The 18,452-nt window shown below is 43.0% G+C and overlaps 3 protein-coding genes across 15 annotated transcripts in view; 2 read left to right on the top strand and 1 right to left on the bottom strand.

Annotated features, from left to right (window-relative positions):
- The window catches only part of tanc2b (tetratricopeptide repeat, ankyrin repeat and coiled-coil containing 2b), a 201,369-nt gene extending 190,933 nt beyond the window's left edge, over positions 1–10,436 (top strand). For 6 of the 12 annotated variants that reach the window (XM_079577070.1, XM_079577071.1, XM_079577075.1 and 3 more), the window contains 7 exons: positions 363–538; positions 630–762; positions 3,248–3,277; positions 5,216–5,307; positions 5,677–5,823; positions 5,912–6,012; positions 6,131–8,991. In XM_079577070.1, coding sequence (XP_079433196.1) covers positions 363–538; positions 630–762; positions 3,248–3,277; positions 5,216–5,307; positions 5,677–5,823; positions 5,912–6,012; positions 6,131–8,138 — 2,687 coding nt within the window. In that variant the 3' untranslated portion in view covers positions 8,139–8,991. Of the gene's footprint in view, positions 1–362; positions 539–629; positions 763–3,247; positions 3,278–5,215; positions 5,308–5,676; positions 5,824–5,911; positions 6,013–6,130 lie in introns of all 12 variants that reach the window. The other 6 variants (XM_079577074.1, XM_079577072.1, XM_079577076.1 and 3 more) reach the window with 2 other exon arrangements.
- g6pc3 (glucose-6-phosphatase catalytic subunit 3) lies at positions 9,142–13,271 on the bottom strand. Of its 2 annotated transcripts, none has more exons than XM_079577260.1 (7): positions 13,192–13,271; positions 12,541–12,899; positions 12,056–12,150; positions 11,894–11,984; positions 11,668–11,786; positions 11,453–11,594; positions 9,142–11,389 (listed from the first exon to the last, which is right to left on the bottom strand). In XM_079577260.1, exons 2-7 carry the CDS (start codon positions 12,756–12,758, stop codon positions 11,050–11,052), a joined length of 1,005 nt encoding a protein of 334 aa, XP_079433386.1. In that variant the 5' UTR covers positions 12,759–12,899; positions 13,192–13,271; the 3' UTR covers positions 9,142–11,049. The 2 variants fall into 2 exon arrangements, with proteins under 2 accessions (XP_079433386.1, XP_079433387.1); XM_079577261.1 differs by having other exon boundaries at positions 12,541–12,782; positions 13,192–13,236.
- Positions 13,272–13,297: 26 nt separating this feature from the next.
- Positions 13,298–17,827, top strand: lsm12b (LSM12 homolog b). Its single transcript, XM_079577297.1, has 5 exons — positions 13,298–13,474; positions 14,869–15,002; positions 16,012–16,121; positions 16,486–16,612; positions 17,242–17,827. The coding sequence occupies exons 1-5, from the start codon at positions 13,348–13,350 to the stop codon at positions 17,332–17,334; spliced, it is 591 nt and encodes a 196-aa protein (XP_079433423.1). The 5' UTR covers positions 13,298–13,347; the 3' UTR covers positions 17,335–17,827.
- The last annotated feature ends 625 nt before the right edge of the window (positions 17,828–18,452 follow it).

Raw genomic sequence — 18,452 nt, forward strand, 5'->3', positions numbered from 1 at the left:
CCTCTCGGCCAGTGTAACGCCTCATTTGAAAGCTAAGACCAACAAAACTGATGGTAGCTTATTTGCTGTGTTGTCACTGCGTTTATGAAATGTCTTTGTCACTTTTCTTGTCATTTTTTTTTGGCGCATTTTTGCCATGTTTTTCTTATGTTTTTGTCTCTATTTTGGCACTTTTTTCAAGTAGCTTTTGGATTTCGGTAAAGCCAAACTGGAAAAAGAAAAAATATGCTCAGATCAGGTGGGGATTCAGATGTTTAAACGATGGCTAATTACCTACAGGACTAAAGCTAAGAAACAGTATGTTGTAGAATGTAGATGTATTTGATGTATTCTCACAGTACTGTCTTTTCTTTTCCCCACAGGAGCGTCTTTGCCTCTGATGGATAAAGAGGGTCTCACTGCTCTGAGCTGGGCCTGTTTAAAAGGCCATTTGCCAGTGGTGAGATGCCTGGTTGAGAGTGGATCGCCCACAGACCACGCAGACAAGAACGGACGAACACCTCTTGACTTAGCGGCCTTTTATGGTGACTCTGATGTGGTATGAGACAATCTTTATTACTTTATTTACATACATGAGTTCTTATTTTCTCGTTTTAAACTATTCTCATTCTGACCGATTGTCCCGTCAGGTTCAGTTCTTGGTGGACCACGGTGCCATGATCGAGCACGTTGACTACAGCGGGATGCGGCCTCTGGACAGGGCGGTGGGCTGCAGGAACACGTCGGTGGTGGTCGCGCTGCTCAAGAAAGGAGCCAAGATCGGTAAGAGAGACAAAAGACCCTCTCCAAGCTGCGCCCCAATTATGACCCTCCTTCTAAACGCGGGCTCTCGTATCACAATGAAAGGTTACTTGCCTCTTGAGTATTGAGCTATCATGGAAATGGGATCGTGCGGCGCGGCCCGAAAAGGTCAAGTGCGGGAAGTTCGAGCATGAGCTGCATGGAAGACAATGAATGACGACAGTGATGATGAAAATGCCTCATTTTGCATCAAAGAAGCTGAGAGGGAGTAATTTTTCACTGCTGTCAGTCCAAAACCTTGTATTTTCACATTTTAGGCTGCAATTTGAATAGCTGTAATGAACTAATGGTGAAGGCTGCGCTTAATTAGGAAGTAAAATGCAGTTCATGCACTACAAAACATCCTTTTTCCATTTATGTATAAAAGCTGCTACCCTAGAAAGCAGGTAATGTTTGTGTTAGTTTAGCAGTTCTTCTCTCTAGCATAGAAGCTCCTGGACATATCAAAATATGTTTTCCTGAACTGACCACTATTTTTCTGCAAACACAGCTTGCTGTGTGTGACACTGTGCCCTTTTCTGTGCTTGCGAAACATATTCAAGACGTATTCCATGCAGACAGTAGACCACACAAATCACTATTAAAGGGATATTTCATAGGGCCTCATTTCCTGGTTATCCCGAGTTTCTGGAGATGTATATTTTTAATTCATGCAGTCCTTATATTGGAAGAGTTTAGTGGCGCTAGGTTAGTGCTAGTCTAGTGCTAGGCTAGTGCATGTCTATGGTAACTAGTAGCCTGCATTAAAAACAGTCTGACCCAAGCACAGTGCACCTGAGGCAAATCACTTATAACACCAGACAACCGATATAAATGTCTGTGTTGACTGAATATTTGCATTTAAAAGAAGTTATATTTGAGCAGCATCAGCTTCCTGGTTGTAGCTACGGCACGGCGGAGTGATCTGCTAGGTTATCGGATCTATTGTAGTATGTTTACCTGCGGCCGGTGTACAATCGAAACAGACGGCTTGTCGAGTTGCACTACTTCTCGTTGCTGCGCATGTGCAGAACTATGGAGTCATTTTACATTCAGCCATCAGCGCTTTTTCAGCAAATAACTAATATAAAAAAATAATTTGCTTTTAAAAATCTCGGTCGGTTGAAAATATAGGCTTTAAAAACAAAAGAAAGTACAAATTTTGTCAATATCACGAAGCATGACCGTTTCAATGTAATAAAAGTTGCTAAGGAAAAAGTCGTCTGCTCTTTAGTTACGTAATATTATGCAAGACAAAGTTTACCAGCTGTTAATAACTCCTTTTTAATGAGAAACAAAGACATGTGCACATGCGCACTGATTCTGTCAGTGCAGCTTGACAAAGAAGTGCATCTCGACGTTACACCGGCATTACTACATGTGGAATTCACAAAGGAACTTTCTACAACTTAGATATGGCAACATTTGGAGCACGACCCAATGATTTTGAAGAGGTTTTTAGTACAGGCTACTTGTTACCATAGACATGCGCTAGCCTAGCACTAGCCTAGCACCACTAAGCTCTTCAAATACGAGGAAAGCATGAATTAAAAAATCTCCTGGATAGGAAATGAGGCCCTATGTCAAAATCATGAAATATCCCTTTAATTAGAAAAATCGAAAACTGGGGATATAAAATCCTATTTAAGCATCAAGACCTGCAGTCTGAACTTAGCCTTGTTGGCCCTGTACTGTTCTGTGTACTCCTAATGCTAGTCCCAATGTAGAAATACTGTATATGCTTAATTCAAATCAATCACTTGAACTCTTTCCCCAATACACGTTTTTAATGCCAAAATTGTCCCATTATCATTCTGAAATGACAGAAATGTTCTACAAGGTGCCAGGCTCCAAAACAGTAAAATGTTGACTGCATTTTACTGCGGAAAGCCATGGATTCAGCCTGGTGTCTCCATGTAGCTTTAGCGTGTGTCATCCGCCCCCTGTTGCACTGCGCTGCTTCTCCTCTATTTCTGGCTCAATGTTTTTATTGTACTACTGTTGCTTTTGTGTTCTTTCTCTCTCTCTTCCTCTCTCTGTCGGAGCTCATCCTTTCCTCTTCATTGCTCGGAGACAGGTTGTTCTTAGCAGCTTGGGCCGTTTAATTTTTTACTTAATTAATTTCCTTTGCACTTTGGGCACTTACCTCTGCGCTTCTTCTCACCGCTGCTTTTTTTTTTTTTGTGTTCCTCTCTCTCACTTCTCTCCTCCACCACACACACACAAAAAAAAAAACGTCACCGCTCTTTTTTTTTTTCCTCCCTCTCTCATTCTTTCTCCTCCTCCGCTCTTACGCACACTCCTCCCACATCCCTCGGTAAATATGGCCGCCCCTGCTCTCATGCCCACCCACTTCTCTTTGGAACACCTCTCTCCCTCTTTTTTGGTTCATAAACACCTTGCTCTATCTATCCCCCCACCCCCCCCACCCCTTCCCTCCGCTTCTCCTCGTCCTCCGCGGCTTCAGGATGTCAGACGCTGCCCAGTCGCCCCCGAGGTAAAGCCAAGGCTGTCGACTACTCACCCCACCAGGCATTTTGACAGATCTATCTCCTCTCTCTGTGTTGTCTGTGTTGTCGTCCTAAGTGTCAGCAAGCCAGCTTAGCTACTGCCCCCAAAACCCGAGTGAAAAAATGCCAAATAATTTACAAAAACACAAGCCAGGTATTAGCACTGACAGAGGCGGGATTGCCCTAGAGGTAGATACTTAAGAGTTGACTTAATAGCATGCCAGGCCTCCGTGCACAGGCCGTGATGACGTTGAATGGAAGTTTGCCAACACCCCCACCACCACCACCTCCACCACCACTACCCCCCAACTGCATGATGGGAGGGCCCTCAGTAGCACCTCCCTGCGTTGCCATAGTGATCCGGTTGGAAATTGCATGCGTTTTGTAACTTTGCCATTACTTTTGACCACAGACTGAGGTGATGAGCCACTGTGGGCTGCGCATCTTTCATCTTCAAGACGTTTTCTCAATGTCAGTCTTAGGCCAGTCAGCGGCATCTCTCTCTCCTCCGATTACAAGAGCATTTTCTCGCCTGACGTCCTCCCCTGCTTGCTTCTCTTTTGTTTAGTCTTTGTGTGCCGTGTTTATGTGTATATCAATGTGTAATGTACTGTGTTTATGTGTGACGTTACTACTGTATTTTGGTTTTTGCCGTAGTGATCATTGATAAAAGGGCAGGTTTTTTTTGTTTTTTGTTGGGCTTTATGAGGTATTTATAGATAGTTGGTCAAACGCTGAGGAATTCATCACAAAAGAATTGAAATTACATTTGAATCTCAAAGAAGACTGGAATAAACTGGGCTGTATTGCAACATCCTTAGCAATGGAGCATGCTGTCATGGGGTCTTCTTGTGTTTAACCTCTTAACCGAGTGCCTTTTCTCCAGTTCGGCTTTACCTAAATCCATAAGGTCACAGCCTGTAGGTCAGAGTAACGCCTCATTTGAAAGCTAAGACCTACAAAACTCATCTCAAATGATCTTTTGCCTCGCGTCGCTGCTGCGTTGACATCACTTTTTTGACATTTTTTTCCCCATTGCTTTTTTTGTTGCATTTTCATCCTCGTTTTTGTCTAATTTTTGTCAAGAAGCTTTTAGATTTGGGTAAAGCCAAACTGGTTCACTTGGGGGTTAAACGTTGACCTCCACAGTCAGCTGCGTCAGCCTGAACTGCTGTATCAACGCTCCTGGCCATGTTTTAATCAATCACAAAACGTTTGGATTTTTAGACATTTTTTTGCAATACACTGTGTTACTCTGACGCTGCCGTGAAACATGCCAGAAAGACTGATCTCAAATCAATACCTTCGACTCAACTACCATCCTAATATTTCTTTAACTGACAATTTTTCAGTTGGCCCTAATACAGTTGTGCAATTGAGTATTACTTTTTGTCTCTGTGCTTCATATCTGGGCTATCAACTATCAATAAGTGCCTGATAGAACTCAAAACACTGAACTACCTCTTGTCCCCTGTTTTTCATTTGTTTTTCTCTTCTTCATTCTTGACTGTACATTTACACAAGCGACGAATACAATTTTATACCTCAATACTTGGGCTAAAAAGTACTTGCAAGCATTCACGTATCTCTATCTATTTGAATTCATATCAGTTCATTCAAAAAGAACATGCTAGCACTTTTTAGCCGAAGCCTGATTTCCCATAGCATTGACCATGTATTCCAGGTGTCAGAAGAGACTTGTAATCTCGTGTAATCTCTTTCTTTACAGTGGGTTGCCTGTCGTATCCCTCCATCCCCCCATCAGCTGTCGATACATCCCTGTAGTTACTATGTGTGTGTGTACGTGTGTGTGTGTGTAGTGTACCTCATAGTCGCCCCTTCCTCCTTTAGCGTCTATTTTTATTTTATAACGGGCTTCATTCATTCTCTCCCTTCTCTCTGCCCTCTCCCCTTTATGTTGCCAGGTCCAGCCACATGGGCCATGGCCACCTCCAAACCCGACATCATGATCATCCTACTCAGCAAACTCATTGAAGAGGGGGACAGCTTTTACAAGGTAAAGCCGGCTTTGAAGCTTTGCATACAATAGATATTATAATACCAAATCTGTAAAGAGCAAATAGGGCCTTTTCAGTGTAGCAAAAAGGTTTACAGTGAGCTGTCTTAAAATGGTCAGTTCCCTTTAGGAGGCATCTCTCAGCCCGTCATTCCCTTTACCGCCGCTCTGCCCCGTCCAACAGTACAGCTTGTGGATCAATAAAATCTTACAGTGAAAGAGTTATCAACTATAAACAAAAAACAAAGTGGGATGTAAGACTTAGCAAATGCCTCTAACTGCAATTTGATTAAATGATTTCCCAAATGAACACAAGAACAGCAAGTGATGTAAGGCATAATTTCATTTTGATGTTTTCTTGTTCTACAGAAGGGGAAGGTAAAGGAGGCGGCACAGCGTTATCAATATGCTCTCAAAAAGTTTCCACGCGAAGGCTTCAGTGAGGACCTCAAGACATTCAGGGAACTCAAAGTGTCACTTTTTCTCAACCTGTCCCGATGTCGAAGGAAAATGAACGTAAGTCGTTCCTGATAAGTTCTAAATAACACTGCAAATTCTCATACCAGGGCTATTTCTTAACTCTAAATTGTTTTTATTTTTGCAGGACTTTGGGATGGCTGAGGAATTTGCTACGAAGGCACTTGAGCTAAAACCAAAATCATATGAAGCATACTACGCCAGGGCACGTGCCAAGCGTAGCAGCAGGTACCCTCCCAATCTCTCCATCACAAAGGCTTATCTTATCATGTTAGAGCCTAAATTTTAAGGTGAAAGTTTTGTCCTTGACCTACTGTGCTAATATGATTTACATTTTGTTCCATAGACAATTTCCTGAGGCTTTGGAGGACCTGAATGAAGCCATAGGGCTGTGCCCAAACAACCGCGAGATCCTGCGGCTGTTGCAGAGAGTGGAGGAGGAGTTCAGAGATCTGACCCAGGGAGAGCAGCCGCAGGACCTGGACCTGGAACCCCCGCCCTCGCCTCCTCCCACCCCGCCACCTGAGGATGAAGAGTCGCTGTCCCTCTCCATGCCTCTCCCTCCACCGCCTGAGCCACGGCTGGATGACATGGAGCCCGTTCAGGACCTATTTGAGGATGAAGACTATCTGGAGCAGGAGCTTGAGGCTATGTCTCTGGGACTCCCCCCTCCAGATGGTCTTACCAGTCTGTCTTCCAGTCTGCCCATCATCCAGAGCCCCCCACTATCCCCCACACACCCAGACCAGATCTATCTGACAGGGGGCTCCCCTATGGGCCAGCCCTATGAGTACCACCCTACATCTTCCTCCATGTCCTCCCCTACACGAGGGTCCTACCAGCCCACATCCCCATCTCTGTCCCCCACTCATCAGAACCACTACAGACATAGCCCGCCTCAAACGTCCCCAGTACACCAGGCATCATACCGTTACAGTCCTCCCCCTGGAGGCATGGACCAAAGCCCCCCTCCCTCGCCTCTGCGCCGGGCGGCTCAGTACCGGGCCAGTCCTCCCCTGGAGAGTGTGTGCATGTACAGGTCTCAATCAGGCTCCCCTGTACGCTTCCAAACGGAGCAGCTCCCAGGACGACCCAAGTCTCCGCTGGCCAAAATGAGCAGTCAACGTTCATTCCAGCTCACCTCTCAACCCTCTCTGTCCTCCCAGCACCACCAGGCACAGGGCCTACGTCTGCAGCCCTCTATCGCTCAAATCGTCCGCACCAACCAGCCCAGTGTCATGGGCAACAGCAGCTACGGGGCCCACCCCATGAGCACCCGCTACCAGGCGTCTGTAGATCTGGTGTACCAGACGTCTGTGGACGGGCGCTCCATGCCACAGGTCCAGGCGAGCCTCAGCTCAGGGGCCCTCTGTCAGCACGGCGGCCGAGGAGGGGTCATGGAGTCAGGCCTATTGAAGGACGAGCTGCCCCAGCGCCCCTCCTCTGCCTACCGCGCCAGCAGCGGTGGTCCGGGGGGCATTCGCTATAGCCAGACTCCTCAGATCAGTCGCAGCCAGTCCGCTGCTTACTACCCTGTCTCTGAGCATGTGCTGGAGCGCGCCAATGCCATGCCCCCTTGCCAGCTGGGCTCCCCTGAGATCCCTCACATGGTGCGACGGCCCGTCAGTGCCAACACCACAGAGATGAAGATGCCCACCCCCAGGCCCCTCATCCACTCCCAGAGTGTGGGACTGCGCTTCTCTCCCTCCACCAACAATATCACTGGCTCCACCTCTAATCTGGCCCCAGGCTTCAGGCCCTCGTCTTCTATCCAGCAGATGGAGATTCCTCTGCAGGCCTCATACGAGCGCTCCTGTGATGACCTCTCCCCCATCTCCCCCTCACAAGGCGGGGGACTGTACCCGGGCGAGACCACGCGCTCCAGAAACACTCCCTTCATGGGCATCATAGACAAGACAGCGCGGGCTCAGCAGTACCTGCACCAGCCCTCGCGAACACGGCCCATGACCTCCATGGACTCTGCCATCAGCCCCACTTCTCCGGGACAGCTGGTCCAACAGGGCTCCACCTATAGCCCCCCTGCCTCTCTGGGCAACATAGCCTACTACAACAAGACCAACAACGCCCAAAATGGACACCTATTGGAGGAGGACTACTACCAGACACAGCCCCCCTCTCTGGGGAAGCTGGCCAATGGCTCCCGCGGCGGAGGGGACATTTTGGAGCGGGTCAGTCAGGTGCCCACATACCCCGATGTGAAAGTGGCAAGGACACTGCCCGTGGCACAAGCCTACCAGGACAACATGTACCGCCAACTCTCCCGCGACTCCCGCTCCCAAGGCCCCACCTCCCCCATCAAACCAAAGAGACCATTTGTGGAGTCGAATGTGTGACGCTGTCGATGAATGGTGGGTTTGACTGGGCTCCGAGTGTGAGGACAAACGCAGTATGTGACGTGAATGAACAAAGACTTCTAATGAGGACACAGTTAACCTTGCAGCGGGCGCACACTTGGGACATTCACAAAAAAGACAACACGAAATTACAGCCGCGAGTATTTCAGGTTCTACACACGATACAGATACAAGAGGGTCCTATAGAGGGTATGCAGATGACATTCCAGCATAGCAACAGAGCCAAATCAGTGGCAAGTCTGTTTTGGTTTTATTTGATTTGACACCCATAGAACGAAACGTTTAGGATTCTATTTAGAATGAAAAGAATGCATGTGCATACCCATCTATGATGTTCTTTCAACAACCACATCATCTTGAACACAGCAAAATGGACTTCAAAAGTACTAATCATTTGACTCTATTTGTGGACTATGTATCACTCTACTCTTCTTTCAAAGTGTGCTCTTAAACAAGGTTGCTAGTTGGCCCTATTCTATGTAATACAATATTCTATGTTCAATAGTGTACATTGCTCTGAAAATACAAATGGCTCTACAACTTAGTACTTGGAGAGGATGACCATATTTATAATTAAGTTATATACTGTATATAAACATAGGATAAACATAGTTTGCATTTGAAATGTATTCTGTTAATCCAGCCTTGACGTCCCACAGTTTGTCAGATGAGAAAGTGAAACTGAATTAAGCAATGTCAAAGAACAAGGGACAACGACCAACTTTGATAATGACATTATTACCTCCATTGTGTCAAAAAGCTTTTGTTGTCGTGTGTATGGCAAGGAAATATTTTTACATAACAAACTATTATAGAGTGTGAACTCATAATAATATATTCGTCCAGCCTTGTTTTAAATTTTGGTTACAGTTTGATAATATTACTTTATTAATTGATTTAAGCGATCTGCTGTATTTTCTCTTCATTACTGTATTATGAGCCTCATGCCTTAGTGTGAAGTGAACCAGACGTGGCTGCCATCTTGAACTATTTAAATGATAAATACTACTGCGGTGGTCTGGTGAAAATATGTTTAGAAAGGGAAAGGGAAGTGCAATATTTGCAGCTTAAGAATCAGAATCTTTTAGGTAAAGATTGAAGAATTATGTGATTTTCTCATGTGGCACTCGGCCCTCAAAGTTTGCCTTTGTCCCTCTCCTAGCAAATAGAGCCACTGTATGTTTTCATATAATATACAGAATAAGGTAGTGAAGGGTATTATGGATAGTATTCAGAGAATAAAGCAAGCAAATGCATACATTACCACTGTTATTCTCCCTCCCCCTTAATTGTATTTTCATTTTTACACAATAATTTCATTAACTTCTGCACTATACGGCCTGTTAAGTTTATAACTAAGGGTGCACTTTATGTATTTTACTTACTTTGTTGTTATGATTGTTGGAGAATGCGGATGTGTGGTCGGTCAGTCCAACCCGACACTTGACTATCATAGACACTATATGATTTACTAAGCAGCAGTAATGAATGACAACATGAAGAGCAATGTTTTTATTCGGGTGACGATGTATAGACTTTCTAGCACAAGTTGTACATAGTGGCTTTGGTTCGGGTATGTAAAGAGAAGCATTATTAGTACTCCACATTTGAAATATTGTCAAATCAGTCGTCTAATCCACTGGGTTACGAATATCCTACTGCAAAATTATAATACTGACTTTATCCATATGTATATTGGAGTATGGGTGTTAGAACAAGCAGCACTATAATGTAAAAGATTTGTATATGTGGAAAAGTTATGGACTGTGTGTCTGTAACTCTATATTTTGGTTGTCTGATAGAGAATCTAAAAAGAGGTATCTTCTTCTTGTAATTGCCTTCTATTATTAATCAGATTTACGAGCTATAAAGAAAGATATAGCCAATATATCTTTAAAGAGATGAAGGTTTAAAATGTACCATACTTGTTTTAAAGGAGACTTCTCATTTGAGGATGTTTGAGGGTGTATGGTTTTGCGCTGTCTGTGTATATTAGTTTGCTGTAAATAGTCCGGTGCATGTTATATTCTTTCCATGAGCTCTAACAGAGACCCAGCCGTGTGTCCTGACGCCAGAGTGACACAATGTTAAGGAACGGGAACACAATAAGGAGACTGCAACCCCCGAACTGTCCTCATCATTTTAGCTCCCGCCGCACCAAACAAAAGCGAAAGGTTATTTTATTTTCATGTGTTTGCTTGCTGAGCAGAGTTCTCTTGTCTGTAAATGTGAGCTTTCAGATCGCTGTGACTAAAAGTTTAATTAAAAACAATAAAAAGAATGTGTTTTTATCTCATGATAACTGATTGTAATCTGTACAGTCAAACATATGTATTGGAAAAAAATAACATTTATAAATGGTTACCAACTGAAACACACTGTGCATGTGCATTTTATTAATTTCTTAAATAATAAAATACAGACTTTATGCATCAGAATAACATTTCATAACATAAAAAAACAGTAAGTAAAATATCCACTTTTCCAGCATCAACATTAAAAACAGCATAACGTTGCAGTGTTTTTTCAAACTAAATGCCTCTATGTACAGAATAGATGGCTCTATTTTCATTGTCATTTCGACACTGTAGAACTTGAAACAAATGGATCATCAATATAAACTGCAATAACCAGAAACAATATGGTATAGTATAGTGCAAAAATGTAAATTCATCCAAGAAAGTAAACATCAGAGAACAAAGTGTCAGTGCTTCACAGATAATTTCACAAACAAATGTACCATGTGAATTTTGATGACAGTACTTGACAAAACTGAAAATAATTATACCCACTGCTTAAAAAGAGAACAAGCATATACTGTATTTAATAAATCAGTAACTTTGGAAATGTGTTATTAACTGATTGGAAACATTTTTGGAACTTGTTGCCTCTAATCCTTCTTTTTGTTTGTTACAAAGTGGATGAGACCAGGCACCAGGACCATTACCAGCTGAGGCACAATGACAAATTTGAGAAAGAGTAGACAATAGAAAAGCGATTGGGGCCTGATTGGCAACGGAAGGCGGTTTACATGGTACAGTCCCATGGAAGAAATGGCCAAAGACAACGCTCTGCATCCCAGAGGCAAAGGCCACCCCCTGGGTCTCCAGTGCTGGGTCAGGCCCAAACCGAGAAGAGCCCCGCAGTCTCTGGTCAACGAAGAGAAGGGAGTGGTGTCCAGTCTGATCCACTCAGCACGACTGCACCACTTCTTTGCCACAGGAATAGACCTGTGGAATGGAGATGAATGAAATAAACAAATAAATGTCTGACTTTTCCCATTGAATACTCACCAGGAGAAGTCTACGCCGATCTGCTGTAGTGCAACATGAAACAGGATGGTGCCGAGCAAAAGGCCAAAGCTGAGTTTGCAGAAAAACAGCAGGGAGCGACCTTCTGGAACTCTCTGACCCAGAACAACCCCGAGGATCAAACCTGAACAATTAACGCATTGCTAATGAATCTCATTATAACTTATAGCATGTATGAGTTAAACATGCACTCTAACCTGTGATACTGCCAGCAACCACCTGATGAGGAAAATGAGCAAGGATATAAATCCTGGAGAGTCCGACTGCAACAAGCAACGCCACATAGAACAGGTAGGGGACAGCGGCAATGAGAGCACTGTAAACCAGAAAAGATGGTACAATTATCAGACATGATGAATATAATATTACACTGCTGTAATAAAGAATAGGTGTATTAAAATACCCAAGACAAAGCTAACTTACCTGTTAGTCTTGGATTTAATGGCTCTGCTCACAGAGGAAACCACAACCCACCAGACTGCAGCAGTGACCATTGCGTGCCCTGATGGACTGCCTGAGAAGCAGAAAAATATTAATTATAGATGTACACAGAGTAAAAAACAGAATGGTTGGTAGTCCTCTCACCTGGCCCAGTCTCACAGGTGGAGGCGAACTGGTGGACTTTTGCTGAGACGCCTGTTTCACCTATCCACCAATAAGGTCTTTGTCCAAACAGCACCCTGGACAAAAAAATGATCGCACAACAAAACATAAAACCATGGCCACAAACCTAATCAATATGGTAGGCTATGTGGAAACTTGAGATCCATGAGCTACTGGTCTTTTTTTTTTTTTTTTTTTTTTTTTTTTTTTAGATGAAGGTTAAATTTGAAATAAGGAATGAGGGTAATAATCAGAAAGAAAAACACGTACGTTCACTTTGGAGAGATTTGGATTTTGCTTTGATTAAATACAATGGTTCCACATAGCCTCTGTTTCACACGGATGGGACAAGATGAGCATCTCCCGGAAGTGGTAACGTTTACAAAAACTTCGGTCAAAATGAGGTGTAAAAGCATATTTTTGAGAAGCTGACAAATAACACAAGTGACTACATCTCCAGTCCTTACCATTTTAACACCAAGTTGAGCCACTCCGAAATCGCTGCCGCCCAAATCACTGCTATTCCCGCTCGTTTGCTCACAAAATATGTGAAAGGGAAGACCAACAGGAAAGCAGCCTTTGGATCTCCGAGATGTGTGACCACAAGCCAGAACTCCTCATAACTCTTCGTCCCCTGCTGAAGACTTTCTGCCATCCGCACGCCGTGGGTATAAAGAGTCTCCATTTCTACAGCCCGGTCACGTTGGAGCTGATGAAAGGAGGATGGGAGGAACGTAAAGATCCCGCTCTGTAGTACCGGGCGTTGTCCAGTAGAGGGAGCAATATCAGCGGTTAAACTGCGGTCAAACTTGGATCATGGGACAACCTGGCAACGAAATAACTACCGTACAGTTTACTACAGTTTGAAGGACAGAAATAATCACAGTAATTAGAAGAAATGGCGTAGGTGAATACATAACAATCAGCGTTATAATGTGAATATGCAATCACCCTTTCACAAAAAAATATCTTCATTTACTTCACCATATCTCAGTCCTTTCCCCTAAACCTGCTCCCATTCTGAACCCGTTTGACAATAAAATCCACAAACTGTATTATTATTATCAGTAAAATCAACAAAATGACAGCTATTACCGATGAAATCTATGAAATATTACCTAAGAACGCCAAAGTAGCCATGGCAACCTCCGCCACTCGGACCGAAATGCCTAGATTTTAGCGAGCCTCTCGTACGTCGACACGCCCAGCTTCAGTTGAGTACGCCATCGCGTTGCTTTACGTAAGGCAGGCGCTCCGGTTTCCTGGCGGAGAAGATGGCGGCTCCTGGACCGGGGGAGTATTTCAGCGTCGGGAGCCATGTCTCTTGCCTCACCTGCCTGGGTCAACGACTTCATGGAGAAGTCGTCGCGTTTGACTACCAGTCCAAGATGTTAACTCTGAGTATCCTTTGTTCTTTGGAGCTGCAGATGGCTCGCTGGCCTGCCTGGCTGCAAGGGCCTGTAGGGTAACCGAGTGTGTGTCAAATAGTGGTCCGCGCAGGCGTAATTGGTGGCAGCAGAGTTGGATATCTTTGTCCTTTTATAATATTTTTAGTCTTAAAATTGTGAGTAATACATCCCAAGTTTATTCTTTGCGTTGGGAAAGTCGTGGGATCATTTCACCAGCGCGCATGATGTGCTAGGGAGTGCATGTGTTTTGAATCAGCTCATTGTATTGCCAGACCTCAACATGGATCACTATCTGGCAACTGATCCCAGTAAGGCATCATGGCTGGGTGTTCTCAACAGGCACAAATCGCAGCTAGCGGGTGACCCCCTTGACATTTCTCCCTCCTCTTGTCCAAACCGCGTGTGTGCATGTGTCTCAAACAAAGCTTGGAGTGGAGTTCACGGGATGTTAGCTGTTTTGCTATCAGCTAAAGATGAATGAACGCCGATTAGCTGTCCACACTACAACCAAGTTGCTGCTAGCTCGGCTAATGTGCTAAGTTTCGGTAGCTTCAGTGGCCAGGCGTCGTCTCCCACCGCCCCAAATCCCGGGATTTTTTTTAATGAATCGGGCATTCAAGATCATTCATTGTTAGCATTAGTACTATTCATATTTAGATTTGATGTATGTTAATATGTATTTAATTACCGTGGTAATGCTTCCATGCTACATGAGCATCTCGAGCTGTTACACACCCGTTAGCTTGATAGAAATGCTTCAGTCAATGAATGAATGAGTGAGTGGGTGGGTGTGTTGGATATGACATTATGGTCGCATGCAGGGTACTCGTGTGTTTTACCACGGATGACCAAATGATTTGCTATAATATATAACATTTTGGCTATTTGACAAATATTTTAATTTTGACACCTGATTGACCATTTCATCCATGAGAGCATGTTTTATTTGCTTGCAGTTCTTAGTAACAGATTATTGGCATTTTGCTTTAGGATGGAGATGGTTAACGTTGTCTGATGCAATGAACCGGCTCTAAACTGGAGTCATACAGTCTAGTTTGACAGGATGTGCTGCTTGTAACACTGACACACATTAGGCCATCCATTTTGTGTAAACCACTGTGTGGCCAAACAGAAATTGTGACAAATATTTGTCAGTTGAAAATTGTACCATATCTTCTAAATTATGCACTGTCGGTGCTTGATTCTTCCCCGGGTGTGAGCATTCCCATTCAAATCTACTGCTGTGACTGGTACTGCCCTGTGCCAATGTCTCCTCTATACTGAACTGTCTGAAAGGGTAATTTTCAAGGGTAATAAAACGCCCTGTGATATTTGTTGTTGTTGTACCACATAAAACTATTGCACCTTGACCTGATTTTCCCAAAGAATGTGCTTCCTCCAGCGGTAAGCCAAACCTCAACGACGTCATCCTGATCAACTTAGCCTATGTATCTGATGTGGACATAATAAATGACCGCGCTGAGACTCCTCCTCCACTAGCATCACTGAATGTTAGCAAGGTAAGTGCAGTGGACACTGGACATCAATATTGGGCTAACTTCCTACTCCCTTGTCTCAGCTTTATTGGGATTTGTGCCTTAAATGATGAATTTTCCATAACCACATCAAGCATCTCTTTTATTAGATCAAACTCAACAAAGGTATACGTAATAATGAAACTAAAAACACAGTTGAGTTGAATTAGTCATTTCCTTTGAGCTGTGACTACTCTTTTGTTTTTGGCACATCACGTATAGGATTTACTACATGATTAACTAGTAGCCAAAATTCACTTTCAACAGCTCTTTAGATTTTGTTTGAGATTTTAAGAAAACTTTTCTTGTTCATTTTAAGATTTAGTTGGTGGCACAGTGGAGCAGTGATTAGTGCTTTTAACAAGATGGTCCTGGGTTGGACCCTGGCCCGGTGTGGTGATTCTGTGTTTGCATGTTCTCACTTTTCTTTAGGTCATATAGTCACATGGCCTTCTCGGTGACGATGTACTTGGGGTCATAGTATGGGACCTGTGGGCAACAATTATAGTCGCGACCTTGACACGCTGTATCAATCACAGATAACTATGCCATAAGTGACAATGACTTGTCCAAAATATGTCAACCTATAGCGGCCGATAGTTTCCCCTGTAAACATATCCAATACTTTTTCAGACGTTCAGAAAACAAAATGCAATGCTGTTTCTGTTTTATTAAACGTTGAAAATGTTCCCTCAAGCAAAAAAGTCAGGTCCCAATTTCTGTCAAAATATTATCTACCGGATCAAATATTTTGACACTATAATGTAATAAGTTTTTAGAGACGTTTTCTATATAAAATGTTAATTTAATATATCTATAATGGTGTAGATGTGTGTGTAAAATACACTTCAGGAAGATCAGGTGCCTCTTGGGGAATCCAAATAAACAATATACGATCCAGGTTCTTGTTGATTGAGAATGAGAAAAAGCTCTTGTCTCATTTGTTTGTTCAAGGAGTTAATTTATGCTCAACTATTTGCTGTTCCCTTTGCAGCTTGCCAATCGAGCACGGACGGAAAAGGAGGACAAGCTGTCCCAAGCCTATGCAATCAGCGCTGGGGTTTCTGTGGAGGGTCAACAGCTATTCCAGACGATTCACAAAACGTAAGTAACTTTCAAATCACTGCTTTAGGCATGTTGGAGGATGTTGATTTTATTTTTATTTTTTACATTAGAATGATCAAAGTTTATATTCTAAAGCTGCCTTGGGATAAACTAATGGCAGCGAGGCGGAGTGACAATCTTCGTCATCGACCCGTCAGACCATCACCACCAACTACTCAAACACTTTTAGTGCATAACGTTTTCCCTCCTCATTTTGACTGTAACGTTCAATTTATCGATCTCATGCTACCCTAAACTTAAAGCTTTGTGCATTAGAAGTTGCATAAGGCACGTTTGTATAAGAGTTAAAACCGTGTGACTGCTGTTTTAATTGTGCTTACGCGATGTTTACTCTTCCCCTCAGCATCAAAGACTGTAAATGGCAGGAGAAGAACATTATTGTGATGGACGACGTCGTAATCTCACCGCCTTACCAGGTCGAGAACTGCAAGGGCAAAGAGGGAAGCGCTTTAAGTCATGTACGCAAAATAGTAAGTACAACCCCATTACTTTTTGTGTCGTTCTGTAAATGTGATGTTTTTCTTGACATATTTTCACAATCACTCAAAATGGAAAATTCAGAAAGTTCAACCTCCTACAACATTTCTGAAACACAAAGGATCAGGAACATTTTTACATGACCCTTGACTTGAATACTTGTGTGGAGCTGTTAATCGTCCATAGTTAATGTGTGATTGCAGAGTTATACTTTAGAAACGCAACAGGACAGAATCAGTAAAAATGCATTCATAATGAGACTTGTTGTTCATCAAAGTGGAATATAACTCTAAGACATTACTCTTCAGGTTTCTGAATGGTGTCTCATGATCACTTTTACACACTAGTTATTATCTGAATGATCATGCCTATTTATTGGTGTGCTGCACATTACCATTGTGGTTTAGTCTGCAAAGTGCCTGCCAGCTCCAAGAATTTGCTGAATGTAATCTAGCTGCTCCTCACTCCCTTTCATGCTGCCCTGTCCTTTTTAATGAAAAATCTAGATAAAAGGGGGGAAAAGGTAGAATGATTTTAAAGAGGAGTTTTGTCTTTAGCAAAATGACCAGTCTCCTGCATTGGGCTAACCATTTGTTTCTCTGCTTGTCCTCTCTGTCCACAGGTTGAGAAACATTTTAGAGACTTGGAAAGTCAGAAGTCCATGCAACGTTCACAAGCACAGCAAACACAGAAGGACTCCACTTTATCTTCTTGAGTTGGCAGTGTGGCGCGGCCGAGAAGGCGGCGTGGCGGTTCTGTTCCCACTGCCAGACGAAGTCGGCATTCCTTGTCCTCAGTCCGAGACCACAAGGAGGAGCGCTGAGGGCCCTGGATCCTGAAGATCAAAATACCAATAAATGAAAAAAAGACAAAAAAGAAAGAGGATTAAAATCTTAAATTAGACTTTATAAAGAATAATTTAAACATGAACCATAAAGCCACCATAGTTTCCTTGACTAACTTGTCTCATCTGCCCTTCTCCTCCCTCTCCCTGACGCCTTTTTCTTTTTCGCCCTCCTTCCTTTGCCTTCAGGTCCATTTCAAAAAGAGAAAACTAGAGCAGTCAGAAAGGCTTGTTAGCTTTATTTTCTGTCATCGTTTCCTTTTTTTGCTGTATCCATGTTCTACTGTCTGTATTTTCTGTATTTTAAAAAACAAAACGTGACTTGAAACGCCACACTTTAAAGGACATTTTCTAAAATAAAAGTAACAAAAATTCTGACTGTAATGCTGTAATTTCAACGACTTATTGTGGGGCATTTATAAGTTTTGCAGACATTTTTTATTTCCGTCTTTATTTAAATTTTTACTTTGTATTTTGAAATGAATCTTGACAACTGCATTTATGTTTGTTGCCTAAATGTTTTCGTTGACCTGAAGTGTCCGACCAGTTCTTGTGTAACTGTGTTCTGGTTTCTTAATCGAGGGATTGTGCGGTTGGCAGCTTCATTGTGATGTTCCCTTGTAATTACAGGGCATCGACGCTATGGCTCTCGCATTCATTATTTAAATGCCTTAAGCCTCTGGTTTCTCCAAAGCTGCGTCCAAGGTGACATTTAGTTCATTGAGTTGAGACATGAGTGCGACTACTTTATTTTTTAATTCTGTTTGACTTTTGGTACAGCTCAGGTCAGCTCAGCTTCACTTAGTGTTGTGTACTGTTAGAATTTTGTATAATTCGACATATTGATGGTTTGAACCTTAACTATAGTCTTTTACTCCAGACTACTGCAGTATCACAGAAAATGTGTTAGAAATGCACTATGTATTGGACCAACATGTTGACCAGCTAAATCTATGCACACAGTTATATAATCTAATGCAAATGACCAG

Source organism: Gobius niger, assembly GCF_951799975.1.
Source record: "Gobius niger genome assembly, chromosome: 19".
NCBI lineage: Eukaryota > Metazoa > Chordata > Actinopteri > Gobiiformes > Gobiidae > Gobius > Gobius niger.

What these genes read in the sequence shown, in the direction of transcription:
- g6pc3 (XM_079577260.1), bottom strand. Translation starts at nt 12,758, where the DNA reads ATGGAGACTCTTTATACCCACGGCGTGCGGATGGCAGAAAGTCTTCAG. An exon ending in GGTTGCTGGCAGTATCACAG is followed by an intron (nt 11,595 to 11,667) that starts GTTAGAGTGCAT and finishes TTAATTGTTCAG; the next exon opens with GTTTGATCCTCGGGGTTGTT. An exon ending in ATCGGCGTAGACTTCTCCTG is followed by an intron (nt 11,390 to 11,452) that starts GTGAGTATTCAA and finishes TCCATTCCACAG; the next exon opens with GTCTATTCCTGTGGCAAAGA.
- lsm12b (XM_079577297.1), top strand. Translation starts at nt 13,348, where the DNA reads ATGGCGGCTCCTGGACCGGGGGAGTATTTCAGCGTCGGGAGCCATGTC. An exon ending in GTCCAAGATGTTAACTCTGA is followed by an intron (nt 13,475 to 14,868) that starts GTATCCTTTGTT and finishes ATTTTCCCAAAG; the next exon opens with AATGTGCTTCCTCCAGCGGT. An exon ending in CATCACTGAATGTTAGCAAG is followed by an intron (nt 15,003 to 16,011) that starts GTAAGTGCAGTG and finishes TTCCCTTTGCAG; the next exon opens with CTTGCCAATCGAGCACGGAC.